At 41.1% G+C, this 13,798-nt stretch overlaps 1 protein-coding gene across 1 annotated transcript in view; it reads left to right on the top strand.

Annotated features, from left to right (window-relative positions):
- LOC127568443 (zinc finger protein 292-like) overlaps positions 1-13,205 on the top strand; it is a 192,134-nt gene extending 178,929 nt beyond the window's left edge. Inside the window, exon 8 of the mRNA XM_052012175.1 lies at positions 4,177-13,205. Coding sequence (XP_051868135.1) covers positions 4,177-11,400 — 7,224 coding nt within the window. The 3' untranslated portion in view covers positions 11,401-13,205. The remainder of the gene's footprint in view (positions 1-4,176) is intronic.
- The last annotated feature ends 593 nt before the right edge of the window (positions 13,206-13,798 follow it).

Raw genomic sequence — 13,798 nt, 5'->3', positions numbered from 1 at the left:
GTGTAATGCATTTGGGGAAGGGATTTCCATTATCTTAGTGTGATAGTAATTTTGTAAGTTTCTTTCTAATGTGTTGTGAACAAATTACTTTTCAAAGTAGATCATTTGGGTTATGATCTCCACAATTTCCATATGCTTAAGAATGTAATATTGTTGTATTAATTGAGGAACAGCAGATTTTCTTAAGTGTCAAGATAAAACTATAAGTTTTCTCAAAACATTTGTTTTTAGCCATTTGTTTTATACATGTGTTTTTCATTAAAATAGTGTACTTTGGATAGAAAGGAAATAGTCATATCATGGTCGGCGATAATATGGGACCCAGCATGATTTCTTAAAAAATAGTTATTCTCTGAAAGACATACCCAGTGGACCTTGCTAGTTTTCTATTGTTATATTTGAGAAGAGAGAACATTTTCTGAGAATTGTATCTGTTTTTCCATAGTGATTTCATGAATTTGCAGAGGGAAATTAGTTAAGCCAGGTTGTTTGATGTGAATTGGCAGCAACAAACATGCAGCGGATTGTTCATAATTCATTTGAACAGCTGTTCAAATGGTATACAGAATTGACTGATCAGTGTAAGCATTTCCTGATCTTTCAGGTTGATGTACACCTTCATTTTAAACAGCTGAATATAGAACATCTGATTAGTTAGCTCTGCAACCATTTCTGCTTAATTAACTGCTCTGTGACATAGTCAAAATTTTATTTTCCTACAATCTAAGTCTAGCACACTAGTAGTTGAAGTGCACTGAGAGTCAGCTTTAGGCTGAAAGGCTAGAAGGACAGATAATCTGGGCAGTTACCTGGTATTGGAGTGCTGGTGATTAATCAAATGTTCTGGTAGGTTTTTTACAAAATTTCCATGAACCCTGAGTGGGACAATGCCCGTCACTGAGGCACTACAATAACCTTCACATTAAATCTTAAAGAGTCATAGAGTAACAGAGCATGGAAACAGGCCCTTTGGCCCTACTTGTACATGCCAATCAAGATGCCCATCTAAGCCATTTGCCTGTGTTTGGTCCATATTCCTCCAAACCTTTCCTATCTATGTGCCTGTCCTAGTGTCTTTTATATGTTATTGTAACAACCTCAACAAGCTTGTTCCATATATGCACCACCCTCTTTGTGAAGAAGTTGCCCCTCAGGTCTCTCTTAAATCTTTCCCCTCTCATCTTAAACCTGTGCCCTCTAGTTTTTGATTCCCTTTCCCTGGAAAAAAGACTGTATACATTCATCCTCTCTATGCCCCTCATGATATTATACATCTCTAGAAGGTCACCCCTCAGTCTCCTATGCTCCAAGGGATAAGGTAAGGTCCTACCTTACCCAACCTCTCCCTATAACTCAGGCCCTCGAGTCCTGGCAACATTCACGTAAATCTTCTTTGCACTCTTTCCAGCTTAAAGCTTATTATAAGCTAAGATTTCTTTATTAGTCACATGTACATCAAAACACACAGTGAAATGCATCTTTGTGTATAATGTTCTGGGGGCAGCCCACACGTGTTGCCACGCTTCTGGCGCCAACATAGTATGCCCACAACTTCCTAACCCATACGTCTTTGGAATGTAGGAGGAAACCGGATCACCCAGAGGAAACCCATGCAGTCGCGGGGAGAACGTACAAGCTCCTTACAGACAGCGGCCTGAATTGAACCCGGGTCGCTGGTGCTGTAATAGCATTACACTAACCGCTTATTACAGGGTAACCAAAACTGTACACAATACTCCAAGTGCAGCCTCACCAACGTCTTGTACAACTGCAACATAACTTATAACTAGGGTAAAGGCCTTTCAGTAATGGTGAACTGTTAACAAAATTATATCTACACATCTTACATCAGCATTTGTGGAAAGAAATATAGATAATGTTTCGGATCTGAGATCCGTCATCACTTGGGCATGTTGGGAGAATGGCAAAGAAGTGGCAGATGGAATACAACATAGGGAAGTGTGGGGTTATGCACTTTGGTAGGAAGAATGAAGGTGTAGACTATTTTCTAAATGGGGAGAAAATTCAGAAATCAGAGGTGCAAAGGGACTTGGGAGTCCTAGTTCATCATTCCCTCAAGGTTAACCTGCAGATTAGTCAGTAGTAATGAAGGCAAATGCAATGTTAGCATTCATTTTGAGAGGACTAGAATATAAAAGCAAAGATGTACTGCTGAGGCTTTATAAGGCATTGGTCAGACTGCATTTAGAATATTGTGAGCAATTTTGGGCCCCCTATATAAGTAAGGATAGAAACATGGAAAACCTACAGCACAATTCAGGCCCTTTGGCCCACAAAGCTGTGCCGAACATGTCCCTACCTTAGAAAATACTAGACTTACCCATAGCCCTCTATTTTTCTCAGCTCCATATACCTATCCAAAAGTCTCTTAAAAGACCCTATCATATCATAGGATGAGCTGGCCCTGGAGAGGGTCCAGAGGAGGTTCACAAGAATGATCCCAGGAATGAAAGGCTTAACATATGAGGAGCATTTGATGTCTCTGGGCCTGTAATCGATGGAATTCAGAAGGATTGGTGGGGGGTGGGGTGGGGTGGGGATCTCATAGAAACCTACTAGATACTGCAAGGGCCTGGATAGAGTGGACATGGAGAAGATGTTTCCATTAGTAGGAGAGTCTAGGATCCGGGGGAACAGCGTCAGAATAAAGAGATGCCCCTTTAAAACCGAGATGAGGAAGAATTTCTTCAGCCACCCCCTGGTGAATCTGTGGAATTCGTTGCCACAGAGAGCTGTGGAGGCCAGGTCATTGGGTGTATTTAAGGCAGAGATTGATAGGTTCTTGATTTGTAAGGGGGTTATGGGATAAGGTGGGAGAGTGGGGTTGGAAAAAATCAGCCATGATTGAATGGCGGAGCAGATTTGATGGACCAGATGGCCTAATTCTGCTCCTCTATCTGATGGTCTTATCCTCTATCACAATTTGGAAAGGAATGTTTTTTTAAAAGGCATTTTACTGGAAGAGTGGATAGAACACAAAGAATAACTGTAATACGGTTGAGATCTGGTCAAATGGATTAAGCATAATCAACTTCTAACTGCCACATTAATCCATTTGACCTAGTCTGACCCTATCACAGATATCCTCTTTGACCTATCCATTTATCCTATCACCTTCTCTGCAACATAGAACAGTACAACACATGAACAGGCCCTTCAGCCTACAGTATTGTGCCAAACTAATTAAACTGATGTTTTCTGCCTGCACGTGGTCCATATCCCTCCATTCTCTGCATATTCATGTGCCTATCTAAGAGCCTCATAAACCCCTTTATGTCCACCCCTCTATGGCAATGCATTCCAGGCACCCACCACTCTCTGTGTGTTAAAAAAAACTTGCCCTGCACATCTCATTTGAACTTTCCCCCTCACAAATGCATGTCTTCTAGTATTGGACATTTCACCCCTGGGAAAAAGACTGTCTACTCTGTCTATGCCTCTCATAATTTTATAAACTTCTATCAGGTTCTGCTGAGCTTTTACTTTTAAAACCTAACAGTACCTTTTTTTTTAAATCTCTCTTTCCCAGAGATTCAGATCTTAGACCTGAAATATTAACTTTCTTTCTCTTTCCACAGAAGCCGCCTGCCCTGCTGAATGCTTACAACATTTTCTGTTGTTATTTCATGTTTTTTATCTACAACTTGAAACACAGGCTATTATAAATTATTGCAAAAGCGACTTACAGGAAAAATGGATTTTTGTACAAAGACCAAGTTCGAAGAGCCAACTCAGACACTGGTCTAAATTACCTCCTGTGCATATCATATGATGCAAGTTGATCTTACTTTTTAACAGTAGCTTTGATTGAGTTGTGCTTTCCCCAGTTCCCAACATTACTTTCTCATTTACATTTTTAACTTTGGCCATTCTACATTACATCACTGAAACAGATTTTTAATAGTACCCCTTAATAAGTGAAAAGTGACAGAATGGAAATCAGAATTTATATTACTAAGTGCTCCTCTAAGTAAGAGAACCATGTATTTACTGTTTGTAATTTTCATATGGATTGTGGGTTTGGAAAGCAAACTTTGGTTATTTTGATCTTGGATCGGTGCAAATTGTAATGATTGATCATTGTTCTCCAGGTGATCACATTTTGATAATATCAAATCAAAATCTGTGCAGTAACTTATGATATTCTCTCTACAGGCAGGGGAAGCTGGGCTTTCAGCTTGTATTGAGCTGTGTGTGAGGGCACTACGCATGGAATCAAATGAAAGTCCTTCAGTGAAAACATCGATCTGCAAGACAGTATCATGCTTGTTACCTGATTATTTAGAGGTCAGGCGTGCATGCCAGCTCACCGAATTCCTCCTGGAGCCCACGGTAGAAGCATATTATGCAGTTGAGACTTTGTACAACCAGCCAGATCAGAAGTATGATGATGAAAATGGCCCGATCCCAAATTCACTGAGATGTGAGCTCCTGCTTGTTTTAAAAACTCATTGGCCCTTTGATCCTGAATTCTGGGATTGGAAGACTCTGAAACGACATTGTCTTGCATTAATGGGGGAGGAAGCATCCATCGTGTCTTCCATTGATGAGCTTAATGACAGTGACCTGTTTGAAAACAATGAGACCCATCCAGAAGAAGCTGCTATGAAAGAACATTCACTGAATGGACTTCCTAAATTTTACAGCGATGTGATGAAGGTACAGAATGGTTCATCTGAAAAAGTGGAAATGAAGGAAAAACATAAAATTGAGAAAGGTGTGGTGTCTGCCAGATTTAAGAATTGGCAGGCATATATGCAGTATTGTGTATTATGTGACCGAGAGTTTCTGGGACACCGAATCATCCGCCATGCTCAAACTCATGTGAAGGATGGAAACTATTACTGCCCCATCTGTGCCAAAAGTTTCAAGAAAAAGGAGATTTTTGTTCCACATGTTACATTTCATATTAAGCAGTCTTGTAAAGAACGACTGGCATCTATCAAACAAAAAAGGAGAGTTGGAAGGCCTCCGAAGAATTTGACTGACTTCAGTCCTGCAGATAAAAAAATAGCTGAAGTAGATAAGCAAGAACATCGTCCAATTAAAAGGAACAGCCTGTACGGTGAGGATTTTGTGGTCTTCAGTGATAGCGATGGTTCTGATGATGAAGGTAAGGACAAATCGTACAAACCTGCAATGATAACCACACAAAAAGTGGACTACACCGAAGATTATAACTGTCCCGTAACTATCTGTACCAAAACTTTTAAGTATTTTAAAAACTTAATTGCGCACGTGAAAGGTCATGGTAACGATGAAGAAGCAAAACAGTTTCTTAAAATGCAAAGTAATAAAGTTGTTTGTCAGTATTGTCGCAGGCGCTTTGTCAGCGTTTCTCACCTTAATGAACATTTGCAAATTCACTGCGGCCCTAAACCATATGTCTGTATTCAACTGGAATGTAATGCAAGCTTTGGCACCTACTCTGAATTGGTAGGACATAGAAAAGAACATCTGCTGTTTAAAGCTAAATGCATGTTTCAAAATTGTGGAAGGATTTTCACAGAGTCATATTTGTTATATGATCACGAAGCACAACATTACCACAATTCCTCATATACTTGCAAATTTTCAAACTGTGGAAACATTTACTACTCCCAGAGTGAACTGCAAAAGCATGAAGTTGGTCACACAGCACATGCTTCTGTGAAAATTGAAGTTGAAAATAGTTCACCTTTTCACACAGACCAGTTGGCTACAAATAGAACTGATCGGGTAGGCCAATTATTGCAAATAAAGACTGAAGATGAGTCACGCCTTGAGTCTGGTGTTTATGAGAATGGTTTTAGTATTGATTGTGTTCCAAGTGAAACTGCCAAACCTAAATCTTCTATGTCAGAGGAACTAAATGTTTTACCTTCCATTGAGGAACAGAATCATCTTCCTAAAGATGAACACTGTGTTACCGTGAAGAATGAAGAGACAGCGGGCATGGATATGACTCATGATATTCTGCCAGAAACTGTGTTTAAAGGGGAGGACACTCCTATTCCAACACTGCCTACAGAAAATGCAGCTGGTGAAGCTGCAAAATCAGTCCAAAGGTTCAACTGTAAGGTTGATGGCTGTAATCGAAGCTATACCTCATCACGTAGCGTGAGCAAACATATCAAAGCTGCCCATCCTGAATACTACGAAATGCTGAAGCAACAACGGAACCTACCAAAAATCCAGCAGATTAGAAATCCCCTGAAATGTCAAAATCAGGAAAAGCCTTCAAATCCGTTATATTATCCAAATGAGAGAATTTCAGATCTGACACCTGAAAGCACCTCGAATGCAGTAGGTGCTGTTTATCAGCAGCCCGTATCCTGTGTTTTGACAGTTGAAAGTGAGAACATAGCTCAATCCAGGAAGAAAAAGCATACTCACAACAAGCGTGCAAAATGGCCTGCAATCATTAAAGGCGACAAATTTATCTGTAGTAGGTGCTACAGAGAGTTTACTAATCCCAAATCTCTAGGAGGTCATTTGTCACGGCGGGCAATCTGTAAGCCTTATGATAAAAAGGAAAGTTCGTCAGTTGTGGAGCAGAAGAATGGACAGGCTCTATATGTGACTGAAAAGATCCTTTCATCGGATGTGTTCACACCACAAGGACATGAACCTCCCTGTATCTCCGATACATTCTTGACTGGTGAAACATTCCTTCAGTCATTGGAAATGGGGGACAGTACAGAGCCATTTGCTGGTCATGAGCTTTTTCAATCCACGCAGGAGAACAACTACAATCCCAATATATTTGAGCCAAACAAGACCCTCCCAGTTGCCAGCCTTCCTGGAACATTTGATTCAGAAGTAATTCAGCAGACTTTTCAGCCCAGGTTTGAGATGGGTGCAGTAGAGGAAAACTCAACCAACATAACCATATCACAGGCACTCACAACTGTGTGTAGCCCAAGGTCATTTGTGGCTGGTGAAGACATGTCACTCAGCACTGAGGTCCCACCAATGCTGGATGTGACCAGCTCAACTGCATATTCATCTTGTGAACCCTTGCAACAGCCACTGGAGTCCAACTTTTGTTCAGGAACATATGTTGACAGTGAGATTCACCCACAAAATTTGGAAAGCAACTGTGAGCCCTCTGTGTTTTTTACTAATGGTACCCTTCCTGAGGTTGATACAAGTCGTAATCCATCTCGCTCTGAAGACCCTAGGACATTAGATATAAGAATAGCTGAAGTGTTGTTGGGCTTGCAAAATCTGAACTTGGAGTATGATGAGAAGCTTTACACAAGTGGTGCACCACTCCAAACCTCGCAGTCAGGGACACCAGCTTCCTCCATGAACATCTTGACACATGCACCAATGAATAATTGTACCAGTGGTCCGAACATTATCAACCAGTGCTTGACCGTCCCACAGACAAACACTTCACTGCAACTCACTGAAACTGAGAATGACAAAGAACTGAAAGTGAACCTCATTAAACCTTTTATCTGCCAGGAAGCCGGCTGCATCTATAGTGCAATGACTAAAGATGCTCTGACAAATCATTATGTCAAAGTACATCAGTACTCCAAGGAGCAAATTATGGAAATAAAGATGTATCAGACTAGATTTGCTCCATTTAGGTGCCATGTTCCTAACTGTCAGAAAACTTTTACAAGGAACTCTAACCTTCGAGCCCACTACCAGTTGGTGCATCACGTAACACGGGAGGAGCTGGTAAAATTGAGAATCAAAAGAGTGTACTGCAGAAAATTGGAGGCCCAGTATAAAACTGCGGACTCTTTGCCACCATTGCAAGAAATCATGCCTCAATCCACCGTTGATGGGACACAGGAGGATGAATCGATAGGTCTGCATGAATTGGACGCAGTAACTTCAGCACCCAATGAGATTAATTCCGAGATCGGACTCCATCTACATAGTGCACATAATGAAAAGTCTGTACTTTATGATCAGGGGCTCTCCCAGAATGGCTCAGTGCTTCTGGCAGGTCTGGAGGATTGCTCCCCATTATCAGCACAGCTCCAAAATACTCTAGCACAATCCATAGGCCCACAAGACACCTTGGTGCCCACAGCAGTGTCTCAGGATATCCCGTTACTACTGGCAGGGCCCACGGGTGATACTGCGTTGCCCGTTGAGCCACACAGTAGTCCTACGTCAACTGAAGATCTGCTGGCTATCTCGCCACTCTTGACATGGCCACAGCCTGTTTTGCCACTGTCTGTGAAACCCCAGGATGTCTCCACCATTCCAGCAGGGCTGCAGGATGTGTCTCTTCTGCCAACACAGCAACAATGTGCATCTCCGCTACCAGCAATGCCACAGTCTATCCCCATGCCTGGGGCTCCGGCTGTTCTGCCAATTACAACAGGCCCAGCCGATGTCCCATTCTTGCCAGCAGGGCCATTGGCCATCTCCAGAATACTATCAAACCCACAGACTATCTTGCCACTGGCATCCAGGTCAGAGGATGTCTCATTATTGTCAATGAGCTCATCTAGTTCCTCGCCCGTGTCTGTGGGACTGCTGGGTTCCTCTGCTGTGACTGTGGGGCCACCAGGGGCTTCACCCATGTCCTTGGGGTTGCCAGGATCTTCATCCATGTCCATCAGGTTGCCGGGATCTTCACCAGTGTCTCTGGGACTTCCAGTTTCCTCTGCTTTGTCCACAGTGCCATCAACCTCCTCTGCTGTGTCTGTAAGGCCCTCGGATGCTTCACCCATGACGACAGTGGGACTACCAGGATCGTCGCCAGTAACGGTGGGACTGCCGGGATCATCATCAGTGACGGTGGGACTGCCGGGATCGTCACCAGTGACGGTGGGACTGCCGGGATCGTCACCAGTGACGATGGGACTGCCGGGATCGTCGCCAGTGACAATGGGACTGCCGGGATCGTCACAGGTGACAATGGGACTACCGGGATCGTCGCCGGTGACAGTGAGACTACCGGGATCGTCACCGGTGCCCCTGGGACTGCCGGGATCGTCACCGGTGACAGTGGGACTACCAGGATCGTCGCCTGTGACCACAGTGCTGCCGAGATCATCACCGGTGATGGTGGGGCTGCCGGGATCATCACCAGTGCCCCTGGGGCTGCCGGGATCATCACCGGTGACGGTGGGACTACCAGGATCATCGCCTGTAACCACAGTGCTGCCAAGATCATCACCAGTGCCCCTGGGGTTGCCGGGATCGTCACCAGTGTCCCTGGGGCTGCCGGGCACCCCTCTTTCAGCAGAGCCACTAGAAGTATTGATGAATCCGGTACAAACAAAGGATGCCTTTCTACATCCAGAGAAACCGGAAGGTGTCATAGTGCAGCCATCAGATATATCAATGCAGGAAGGGAAATGTGAGGGAGATTTGGAGCAAACTGAAGAAGCTGGAGGTACAACAAAGTTTACAAAGGTACCTGGAGAAAGGAAGTGCAAGAAAGCAGTTGCAAAATTAAGAACAGAGTGTGACATCAATAACTTTCACAAACCATACCAGTGTGTTCACAAAGGTTGCTCTGCAGCTTTCACTATTCAACAAAACTTAATTCTGCATTATCGAGCTGTACACCAGTCTGACCAACAGCTGCTTCATGCACAGATAAAACAAGAAATCACCCAAAATGACAACATCCAGGTTAAAGAGTTTCAGTGCCAGATTGATGATTGTTGTAGAATTTTCCAAGGAGCTACTGATCTCATTAAACACTACTCTGAGATTCATGGTCTCGCCATAGACGAAATTGGAAAAATTATGTCTGCGAATGAAGGAAAATTTCATTGCGACCAAGCTTATTGCATGTCTTCATTTACAGTATTCTGGAACTTTATTAAACACCTTCTGGTAGCCCATGGCATAGATGTCGATAGTCCACAAAATGATGCGGATGCAGCATGTTTTAAGTGTGACTGTGAAGGCTGTGATCGTACTTATGCCACCAGATCTAACCTTTTAAGACACATCTTTACAAAGCACCGAGAGCTTCATCAATCTCATTTAATGAGGCCCAGAAGAATCATACCATCAGAGCAAGAAAACATTCCAAGTGTAACTACTCAGGATGATCTTGCAGATGGAAAAGGCTATTTTGGATCTGGAGAAGTTAGTGAAAATGAAGATGCTGCAAATCACAGTAAATCTAGTGAATGTTTTGCTTCAGATAGCAGGAATATAAAAAGTGGTGAAATTGATGATAAGTCATACAACTCTAGAAAAGTTGGTAAATTTACTTTTAAAAGTAAGGCTCAAGCCTTGGCCATGTGCAGCAGCAAGTCTCCGAAAGAGCAGTATCCATGTATGTTTGAGAACTGTTCATCTGTTGTCACCAGTGAACACAGTCTGGTAAAACATTATAGGATTCATCACAAAATATCCAGTGCATTCGTTAGTCAATACCACAATCATCTGGTAACTTGCAGGAAGTATTCAAATGTCCAAGGTAAAGAATTAACTGAATGCATAACCAGCCATGAAGAAGGATCGGTGGAGTATGCTGTCAATGGAGATGTGACTCGGCAGCAGGGCAAGCCAAGTGAAACTGAGATTTTCGGTAAGAAGCTGGAGAACGATAACTCCTTCAAGAGCTCCGTTGATGAACTTTCAGAACTGTTTAATGCTAAACTTATTGATGGCACTGGTAGTAAGTGCATTAAAACTGAACAGAAAGAGATGACTGGTGAGACTAAATTCACCGATGTGAGTAGCTACCAGCCTTCTAAGAAAAGATCAAACATTCACCTGGATCTGTCAGGCACAGAAGAGGGCATACAGACTAAAAAGAAAAAGAACTTAATTGAAGAAACCCCTGAGCAGCTGTTGAAAGATAATTCAAACCAAGCTCTCCATCAGAAAAAGGTTTGTCCTCCAGAACGCAGCTCATGCACACACAAGACACATCATCACAAGCCTTTTGATTTAAGTACATTTAAACCCATGGGATTTGAATTTTCCTTCCTGAAGTTCCTTGAGGAATCTGCTCTGAAGCAAAAGAAAAAAGCTCTAGCCAGTAAAGGTTCATCTCTCAATCCTACTATTAACACTGAGAAAATGGTGGATGGCAGATTAAATTCATCCTTTGTCATGGTAGGTGACGAAGACAGATTGCCAACAAAGCATCCTGTCAAAAAAGACGCAAATTCAGTGGTTCTTGTCGACCACAACAAGCAGTCTGTCGCAGATAAATTATGTGATCAAAATACCGAACATCGGACCCTTGCTAATTTTGCGACTCCTTTATCTCTTCACATTTTTAAGAACATAAAAATTATAATGGACAAGGCAGACTCAAACTGTGTTGAGCTTGCTGAGAAGCAACTTCAGCATATGCAACCCACAGTAGTCCTTAGTCGAGTAAAGGTAGACTTTAATATGCTGGCCCAAGTTAAGGGTATAAAGGAAAGACTCACTGTTAAGAGTACATAATTCTGTAACACTTAGTGTATGTATTGAAGTAAATAAGAGGAATTAGAAGCTGTAATTTGCTTTCATTTGGTCCTTAATAGTATTTGAACCAAAAGGATGCCTGTACATTTTAACCAAAGCATGTTTGTAAATGTCTTTTTTAATATAATTTTTTAAACAAAATCTAATGTGGCAGTAGCCATGTTCAATGTATTCAACAGAATCCCTATGGGACTAAATTATGACACAGAACGGTTGCTCTGTTTATGTAAAACAAATGTAATTTGAGGTCAAGACAGTTGTATACAAAGGAGGGACTAGCCTTGGACTGCTGTGGAGGTTCTGTTAATAACCTGATGGGTCAGTATTCCTGAGCATGACAGTGCAAATACTGTATGATATAGTTTGAACTGTACTTTTATCATTGTGTACATATTTAAAGAGATTGTATCCCATTTACTACAAAGCCTTTCTAGTCCCAATTCATAAATACAAAATTGTACACAAATAAAATCAGAAACTGCTGGAAATACTCAGCAAGTTAGGCATCAAAGTGGAGGGACACATGGAGTTAATGTTTCGGGTTCATGACCTTCCATCAGACTGGTTCTGCACAACAGTGGACATCACTATAATAAAGGTCTCTTGCAAAGTTTAAAATGGTTTGTATTTTATTAATTCTGCTATATCTTGTCCTATTTGATACAATATTATAAATGATGCTCAAACATTCTTGTTTTTGGAGAGGGGAAGAAGTATGTACATTTTGTAGAAAATTCAAACTTCTTTGTATGTTCTTTATGGGATACTCTCTCTTACAACCCCATCTTGTAAGGGTTTTGAGAACAAGCTCCAGCAATACAAGCTGTGTAATATAGCTAAGCTCCTTGATGTTTTTCTTTAAAACAGTATCTAGTGAAGAAAACATTGTTTAAAAAAATCCTATTGAGAGATCTTTTAACTTAATGGAAAAGAGACTATGTTATTCCAGGACCCCTCATTTATATAATCAATACTAAACTGTAGAAAATATTTAAAAATGCATTAAAACCAAGTACCCAACCTGAGTGTAAAAGCACTGTTGAAAATTGGATTTGAGGTGACCCACATACCTGAAGACAACTTTAATGTGAAAAGCTCGGTGAGGAATTTGAATGTAAATGAAGGTTGATCATCACATTTTCAGAGGTGCCATCTGACACGTTGATCTTCTGTGAGCAATGCTGTATTTACACACAGTTTTACTGCTCTGGAGCTCTGTTACTGAAAGTGTGTACATCTGAAGTTCTTTTGTTTCTGAACTTAATGACCAATATTGAGTGTCTGAATGTTCATTGATACCTGCTCAGGATATTAACATGTCTGGTGTGAATTCACACACAGTTTTAAGTGGCCAAATCAGCAGAATGATAGTATGCAGTCCATTTCAGCAAACCAGAAGACCATCTTGACGTGTACAGCTTACAGTGCACCTTGCCAAAGGTTTATTCAAAACGTTATAACATGGTATCAGGGGAAAACAAAGGGATTTTTTTTTGAGTCTGTAATTGTGGGGAAAACATTCCTTTCTTTTGTATACTAGCCTGTATTTATAGTTGTATCTCATTTATATATTTGAATACAGTATTGTTATTGTAAATAATGCAGTAGTATTTAGATGAAATGTTAAAATAGAAAATTAGATGTCACTTTAAATAATGCATTTGTTTTGTTAAATTAATATAAAAATATTGAAAATAAATCTGCTTAAGGAGTTAATTTTTAATACTGAGGCTACCTGCTCTCTAATTACAAATACTGATTTTTCTATTTTAAGGTCTGCTTGAAATTCCCACCAGTTCTTGGTTTGTTAAATTTGATACTATTTTACCCAATTGCAAATTAAACTCCCAAAGAATTGAAAAGAACTGAGTTTTGGTCCTATCTTTGATTAATATTTGGGAAAGGTTACACTGAATGAGATTGTTCCCTAGACTTCTGAGTTTTGTAGCATTTTTTCCACTGGTAGAGACTACCACAGGAAAAGAAAATACCTTTGTTTGAAAACAGAAGACAGCCTCAAGCCACTCTAAAGCTACTGAAGGGTTATCATTATTATAATGTAGACAATTCGGCAGACTGTTTACACACTGCAAGCAGCTATGTGATGATGGCCAAATATCTGTTTTAGTGATGTCGGTTAAGTATTGGCCAGGACACAAATGATAAACATAAATACTTTGCAAAATTGTGCCATGTGGTATTTAGTGTCACCTGAGTGAACAGATGGAACCCAGTTTAATATCTCATCCAAAATACTGATGGAGATCAGCAGTTCAGAAGATGACAGGTGTGCAAATGGTGCAAGATTAAAAGGTGAGTGAGAGAATTTTAAGAAACAAAAAAATGAGATGTTCAGAAAGATACGGATGGTTACTAC

Source organism: Pristis pectinata, chromosome 3 (genome assembly GCF_009764475.1).
Source record: "Pristis pectinata isolate sPriPec2 chromosome 3, sPriPec2.1.pri, whole genome shotgun sequence".
NCBI lineage: Eukaryota > Metazoa > Chordata > Chondrichthyes > Rhinopristiformes > Pristidae > Pristis > Pristis pectinata.
The sequence above is the reverse complement of the archived record's forward strand: the minus strand, read 5'-3'. Positions and strand labels throughout refer to the sequence as shown.